We start from the raw sequence: 8,116 nt of genomic DNA on the forward strand, positions 1-8,116 counted from the left end.
TCTGACACTGTGATACTTTCAGCAGTTGCGAAAGACTCCTGGTGTTTACTTTCCATTGTTTTTCCCTTTCGCACTGCATCACGTCTCCCCAAGGAGAGGTCTTCCAAAACCACAGGACTCGTTTTTATGAAGACGACAACTCTGAGCAGTGAATTGGCCCTCTACAACTACAGTGCTTCTGACAGCCCCCATCCACCCATGAGCCAAGCTCCATGGGTCAGTGGACCTCTCGTCTACTCATCAGGTTGAGCTTGAACCTGAGGCCAGCGTGTGGTCTGTAGTTCACCGCCAGCCTCTCGCAGCCCGACGGACACAAGGGGACACTCACTCCTGCTCTTGTCCAATCCAAAGTGCCTCTTTATCGAGCCGTACAGGAAAGCTTTCCATATAAACGGGGGATCGTTCTTTAGCCACAACAGAGCCTTTTAAGGGCACAGACATGGGCTGGTGTTTTTCTTTTCACTGCTTGTCTTCGTTTTCTTTTTGCCTAATTTTTTTCCTCCTCATGTGTCTGAAATAATCCTCAGATTTCCTGTTATTGCTCCTTTCAGCCCTCTCTTCGACTAGTTTCACCTCCTAGGTATTTCCTGGATTTGGAAATACCCCCTTGCTAAACCCCCCTCCCACAAAAACCATACAACCACCCCCCCCCCCCCCCACCCAGTACTCTCACTACTCTACTTTGAACAAATTCTAAATCCTGCTGCTTTCCAAAAGAAACACTTTTGCTGGTGGCAGGCGGATTGGGTGACTGATTTGGTTTGCAATCGCCCAGACCCATGTGCCACCACATCTCCTCCGGTTACTCCCGGTCATTGCTGTTCCTGCTCCAATTACTGCATCTCCTGGACTTCCAAAGGACACATGATGTGGTGCTGGCCGGTCGTCTTCCTCATGGAGGTTTAAGCTGTCGGAGGATCAAAGACGCGGTGGGCCACCAGGTAACAGAGTGGGTGTGTGGGCCACCAGGTAACAGAGTGGGTGTGTGGGCCACCAGGTAACAGAGTGGGTGTGTGGGCCACCAGGTAACAGAGTGGGTGTGTGGGTATGAAAGCGTCACCACTGACCTGCAGGTAGTGGACTCGGAGATGAGTGGCAGGCTTGAGCAGTCCTGGCTCTCCTGACCTCTGTCTCGTCCGTCCTTACAGCAATCCTCCATGGATATGGGGTCTCTGCTCTCTGAGGCACGAATGTGAAATGCGTTGGAAAGGACAAATAAAACAAGTTCATATTATCACTGATTACATTTGGAAGCTCTTTGAAATTCCATTCAGAAAGTTGTTCCCTAGGGCTAATTTGCATCAACCATCTGGATTTGCTGATTTGGACTGTGTTTTCTGTCCAGGGTGAAAGAACTGATAGAGGAAATCACATGGCTCAGCGAATCAAAATGGATTGAGCATGAGTATATTAAAAAAACATGGGTACTGAAAGATACAAAAAATAAAATGTACAAGCTTTAGGAACTAAGGGAAATTTACTTCAAAGACCAGATTAATAATATGTTATGGAGACATGAAGCCACAGTCCTTCAATGTTTTGAACTCATCTGTATTGGTTTTCTCATATGAAGTGGTGAGAACCTCCTTTGTTAGAGTGTGAAAAATGCTTATATGCCATGACATGCCTTGCCTGTGAGATTCCAAGTATATCATTGCGGGTAATCAGTGGGCTGAACACAGGGCATCCCTTTCTCTGGAACAGTCAGACACTCCCAACTCAAACAATCCCAAGCCATCAAAGCCCACTGCCTGCCTAACTGAGTCTATGATCTAGCTGTCTATAGAGAGGCGGATGGGCGAGTGCTCTTAGCTGTTCAACTCACCACACCCTTTCTGATATTTTTCTCAGGGCTGAAATGAGTACAAGAAAGAGATTGCCTTGTATCAGTCATCAATCAATGGTTCAAGATAAGCTCCATAAAAAAGACAGGCTACAGCACCCATACCACCTACAGGCCCAAGTGCCCACGGGGACCCAGGTTTGAATCCAACCTGTGGTCATTTCCTGGTCCCACCCTATCTCTCCCACATACTTCCTGTCTCACTCTTCTCTGTCCTATCCGAATCCGAAGGCAAAAAAAACAAAAAAATATTGAAAAAAAAAAGACTGTTTAACTCCATAAAAGACTGCGAAGAATGCGAAATGGCTATAATTGATAGAGACATGTTTTGGACAATGTTAAATGTGTTTATTTCTCTCCCAATGTAGACTGTGCCCGGAAGGTTACCTGTATGCAAGCTACAGCCTAAATGTTTTCCTTGTACATATTCCCAATAAACCAAATGGTCTGGGAGAAAGTGATCTGCAGGGTCATTTAATCTGCAGAATAAGTTCAAATATCTCTCAAAGACTTGACAACAGCAAATACCCAAGGCCTCAAAACAACAACTGGCCGACTCAATCTGAACAAATAGACTCATTACGTTGTGGTTTATGTGATCCGCCAAGCTGGGAATAATTTTGGCAGATGTGTCCTTTGGACTCTTGGTCTAGGCCTCAACATAGTCTTACTGCCAAATAGGTATTACCTCTACCAAGTCTCCAAAATGAGGACCATATCTTGTGATTCTTCTCTTCTAAACATGACACAAATTGTCTTTGCCGTTCTGTTTCCAGCCAAACTCTGGGACTGGGCTTTTCTTTGCCCCAAATGTCAAAATAAATACTGGTCTATGAAACATTTACGTTTAAGGTTACTGAAAACTTAAGAAAACGGTGGTTTAGATAAAGAACTTCAGCACATACTTTGTTTACCAGAACAGTTTTATATTGTTTAGGTTAATTAAATGTAATTTGGGACAATGCTCCATGCACAAAAAAGTGGGGCCAGTCAAGAACCTTTATACTCGTACTTTCTCTAACAAGCAGACAAGTAAACAACACGAGTCCATGGTGTATGATGGTTAGGATTAGACTGACTGATGCATTGTGGTCATTTTAATAAGCATTAATAGTCTTTTCGAGAAGCATGAACACAAGAATGAACAGAAGTTTTTGCTAACCCAAGATACAGCAGAGTCTTTTTAGAGTGATGGAGTTGCTCGTGTGCTGGCAAGCACTGTGATTAAACTTTATGGAGCAAGAAATCAAGATGTAAAGAGCCGTCAAATACCCAGCATGTTACCACATGCAAACAAAATGACACAACCGAATGAACATTTAGGTGGAAGTTTATGGGCTAGGGGGCTTTCATGTACACCATGACAAATTGTATGATTTATCAACCTTGTTTTTCTTTTCCCAGACCATGTTATCGGTGAAATCACTTTAGGACAATGGCAAAAACCAGCCATTAAGACATGCTTGTCAGGACTGGTCGGCTTCCAGTGAGTAACAGCTGAAGCCCATACCTGGCCCCGTTAGTGACTGTGTATGCTGGTGCCAGAGTGGAGAGTTTCCCGCTCTGGGTAATAAAGCAAGAGGAGGAAATGAGGAGGCCTTTTTAACAAACCCCCTGCGAACTCTCGTGTGGGATCCCTATTAGAGAGCTGCTCTCGCCACAGATAAGGGTGCACTTTACGCGCTGTGCTGAGGCCAACAACAGGGCTGTTCTTAGAAAGCAAGAGGTCACCTACAGGGATTAGTTAGGCACATAAACATTCAGCCATTTGCTGGCACCTCTTGTGCAACAGAGAAACTGCTTTTAGCTGGCTCTTCAGACTTCCTTTTGGTCTGTTATCATTAGCAGCCACCCCCTCCCACACACACACACACACACACACACACACACACACACACACCACACTCACACCAAATTTCTTCTTGGAAATCAAAGGTTTCCTATTAAAGAGGAGGCACAAGCCTCTACAAATTCAGATTTCCAGGACCAACCCCTAGACATTGAAACGGTTCCCTTCCCAGCACTGAGTGACTAAAGGCTTTTTGTGGGGGTTGACGAGAAGCAGCGCTCTCTTGCACAAGTTTTATGGAGCTTTTGTCTTGCAGATAAGTATCCTGTCCTACGCTGTTCTAATCCTGCCCTACTCTGGCTGTCGAGCCCTGGAGTCATTTTTCATCGGTGATGGTCTGCAGCTCACTTATCCATCCAAACTTTTAGTAGGAGCATAACAGCCATCCCTCTTTGCTGTTGTTATTTTACCCGGCTAGACACTTTTACTCCAGCCCAAGTGATCTCACAGGCCTTCCCCCATCAGTGATGCATTGTCTGCAAAGGCTGGCTGCCACCTTGGAACGTCATTGCGGTTTTTAAGGGCCACGCTGTTTGGGTCTGCACACAGCAGGCCCGCTCTGAGGGCTCGTGTGTAAACACTTCCTAATGAGTCTGGAGCAATCGCATCTCTCAGAGAGCCCCCATCCCAGCACAGCTCCTGAATGCCCCGCTGCACAGTCCACAGCGTCCAGCACAGCTCCTGAATGCCCCGCTGCACAGTCCACAGCGTCCAGCAGGCCCACCGTCATCTACAATAAGTGCCGTTCTGTGGTCGGCCCATTGGTGTCAGCACGTCACTGTGTAAATACCTTTGCCTGAGACGAAATGACAGCTGCTGATGAGATATTATTTTCACCTCAGGGGATGCCTGGCTGCTGAGGGGCCCCGTGCTGAACGAATGTCCAACCAATCAATCAGTCACTCTCTTAATGTGCACAATGCATCGCAATCATTTGAGTAGCAGGGCTATTGAGTGGTTGCGGTAGAGTGGACTGAATGTGGCAAAAGTGGCATCAGAGCCGGTCTGGAACTTCCAGACGGGTCATCGTCATCAGTGTGGTTAGTCTGTTTCTAATTGACATTAAAGCGTGCAGTGCCATGGGGTGACCCTTGTGTCGGTCTGATTCATAGCGTGGCATTTGGAGTAGGGAACCCCACTGATAACGAGAATGTCCCCCAGTAAGCCTGGAGAACCCCTGCCCCAGAGCACAGACACTCCCACGCCTCACTGACCCTTGATGCAGTTAGAGTGTAAATCAGTCTTGATGGAATGGTTTTTCTCAATCACATGCAACACCAGTCTCTCTCTCTCTCTCTCTTTCTCACCCTCTCTCTATCACTCACTTCCCCACTCTCTCAAAGATCCCATGTTATATCCATATGATCTTGTATACCTCTATGAAACACCTCCATAGTTAGAAAAATGTACTCACTTAACACCAATTTAATTACAACTCACCCACACATGGTCAAAATAATATTGATTAAATGAGTGGGGTTTGTGTCGAAGTGGGTAGTAGCGCTGACTTCACTTATATCCTCTGCAAAAGGACTGGATTTCGATAAATAGGATAACAGTTTTTAAATTTTAGACATATAGCCTACTTTTTTGGCGTCTTAAGTCAGCTATAGCCTACTTAGATATATATTTGCTATTAAACACACTGAGACACACAAACAAACAATAACAATGTTAACAATAATTTCCTGGTGAAATTACCAGAATCTCAAAAACGACACACTTCATAGATCACAGAAGTTTCAACTTAACCTCAATTAAAAGCACCAAAACATGACTAAAAGGGGGGGGGGGACTTACCTTGGCCATTGAGAACTCCGTAAATAGAAAAAAGTATGAATATCAAGGGAGCCATTGAAAAAAATCAAACGGGAAATCGTCTGTCTTGTAATATTCGGATGTATGAAGTTGGCTGCACGCTGCAGAGTGCTGGTTAAGGATGCAGACGAGCGGTACGGTAAGGCAGCGTGACTGTCTCAGAGCGCCTAATTAGTCCGTTTAAGCTTAACCGGTCCCTTTAGGGGGGCGGGCTCCACAATACGCAATCAGTCATTTACAAGTATCAAGCATGCTATCATCAAACTAAAACCAACATTAAAGCTAAAACAGATATGAAACAAGCAATTAAAATCCTACTGAAAACCTGTTTTGACTTTTGTAGCGAATAAAGTTCCCCTCCCTTGGATAAAATAAGGACATTGCAGGACTCAAGAGCCATGTTGATTTAAGCGACATATTCGTTTGATTGGTATCTAACTCTGAAACGCTCCTTGGCTGTGTCGCCATAATCCTACTGATTATTGAACATCTGGAGTGGGTCTGTGGCGATTCAAAATGTGTTGTGGTTTTCTCCAGACGGCAGTGTAATAAATATTTAAACATTTTTGGTTAGGTGAAATGTGAAGTATGTAATGCATATTCCATATTTTGTAATATTTACGATCTTTCACAGTAGACAATTTTGTGTAATTACTCGCCACAATATTTTCGGCTGACGAAACTCTCCCTCAAGGAAGCTGATTGATTTTATTGAATCCTCCCAGACGTCTTTGTGGTGAGCCTCTGCTTTCATCGAACCAATGCGCTAGGGAAGTAGTCGCAGACATGTGGAAAAGGCAGAACCAATGCGCTAGGGAAGTAGTCGCAGACATGTGGAAAAGGCAGTTCTAGACTTTTCCCTAGACTTCTCAACTTTCTGCAACACGTTATAAGACGCAGAGACAGAAACTGTTTTTATTATCTAGTTTGTTGAGGTACTGACACCAGGTCAATGTCCTTTTTTGTCTCGGGAGATATTGGGGGTACTGTGTGTTGTAAAATAATATAAAACCAAAAAAAAGAAAATATTGTATGTTGTGAACAGACGCCGGACTACTCGTGTATCATCAGAGATACTCGTGTATCATCACCACTCTTTCCAGGTGGTAGGATTAAGTAGGATTGCAAGGGGACATTATAAACAGTTTTTATACCATCGAAGTCTGCTGTTTCAATCACCCCTTTGGTTCTGGGCAAGGTGACAGAGCTGAAAGTAAGCCACACACACTAATCAAAGCCACATGTCTTTTCTATAAAGAAGCCTCAGATGAAACATCTTTTTCAAATTGCCAACTGCTCATGGAACTGTAGGCTACTGTAAAATAAACTACCATATTTTTTTAAGGTAACAAATCACATACTACACCTGTGAATGATTCTCTTTTCCTAAAATGTCAATGCATATTTAGGGTGCTAAACTTGATTTCAGATACACATTGTACCATGTATTATAGGTAGGGAATTTTCCACAGGGGCCAATCAACACCCAAACATATTTAACATTACACAATATGATGTGATGCTGTGGCAGTCGCAAACACGCCTCATGCTGTACTCAGGATCCATAAAGGACCTCCTTAATGATACCACATGCGCTGGCAGTAGCCCGAATGCCCAACTAAAGCAACAAAAACAAAGCAACATTTGTGTTTTTTCCTAATGCTGATCTTCATGTCAAAAAGGGATGTTTTACTGTTCTACAAACAAAAGCTACATATTTCAATTGTGACTGTCCTCCCTCCAAGCGTCACATCTTGCATTAGCTCTACCAGAGGTACAGTAGCACATGTGCATATGTTGGGAAGGTCCTTTTGGAACAGTGAGGGCAGAGACCTCCTTTGTTTTAATGTTGAGGTTCAAAATGGCCAAGATAAGTGAATATACTGTAACTAACACACTGAAAGAAGAGCAAAGCAGTATCAGTAAAAAAAGACACGATTACTGACAGTTTAACATTATTACTTTGAAATTCACGAGCAGCTCTTCCAAGACTAATGACACTGATGATGAAGGATAAGCATACCAGCAGCTAGTGAAATTAATGAGTGAACATTTCCGTCCAAGGCAATTTCAGACCATACAGATATAGTAGTCTGATTTACCCTAAAATAAGCAGTCAGAAGTCAATGGCTAAATACATAGCTTAGTTTAGCAATCAGTAGAAGCTAGAGTGAAATATCATATGAGATGGGGGAAGACTGAGAGGTCAGCTTGTCTACGCCTCTTAGTGACATTTATTATCTGAAAGAGAGTAGATGCTCGAGAGGGCCTTTCAAGATTGCCATGGCAACAGAAATCGTTACACAGCGTGCACAGGAGTTACAAGCAAGACTGAATGTCCAAGGTTGACCCCTCTAAAACCACCCCATACTCTAGATCATCACTTAACTTTCTGCCCCTGGCTCTCACATGTTCATGTCTGCATAGAGCATAAGGCACTGCATGCCAGTCCAATGGGGCTTCTGTTATTGGGAAAGGCTTTCCCGTAACCACAAAAGATAGAGAGGAGTGTGCAACCAACCAGAGCCAGACAAGCAATGAAAAGGAAATAGTTCTGCTCATGGTAGGGAATGGCAAATAGAGCCTGCTCACTCCCTCACTACCTC

The 8,116-nt window shown here is 44.0% G+C and overlaps 1 protein-coding gene across 3 annotated transcripts in view; it reads right to left on the minus strand.

Moving 5' to 3' along the window:
- fbln1 (fibulin 1) overlaps positions 1–5,977 on the minus strand; it is a 28,492-nt gene extending 22,515 nt beyond the window's left edge. Inside the window, exons 1-2 of one of the 3 annotated variants that reach the window (XM_076271533.1) lie at positions 5,493–5,977; positions 1,068–1,179 (exon numbers count right to left, since the gene is read on the minus strand). In XM_076271533.1, coding sequence (XP_076127648.1) covers positions 1,068–1,179; positions 5,493–5,547 — 167 coding nt within the window. In that variant the 5' untranslated portion in view covers positions 5,548–5,977. The remainder of the gene's footprint in view (positions 1–1,067; positions 1,180–5,492) is intronic. The other 2 variants (XM_076271534.1, XM_076271535.1) reach the window with 2 other exon arrangements.
- Positions 5,978–8,116: the final 2,139 nt, after the last annotated feature.

Source organism: Alosa pseudoharengus, unplaced genomic scaffold, assembly GCF_046254945.1.
Source record: "Alosa pseudoharengus isolate Yale_2024_CS ecotype anadromous, Long Island Sound unplaced genomic scaffold, YU_APseudo_1.1 YU_APseudo_1.1_scf_10, whole genome shotgun sequence".
Lineage (NCBI taxonomy): Eukaryota > Metazoa > Chordata > Actinopteri > Clupeiformes > Clupeidae > Alosa > Alosa pseudoharengus.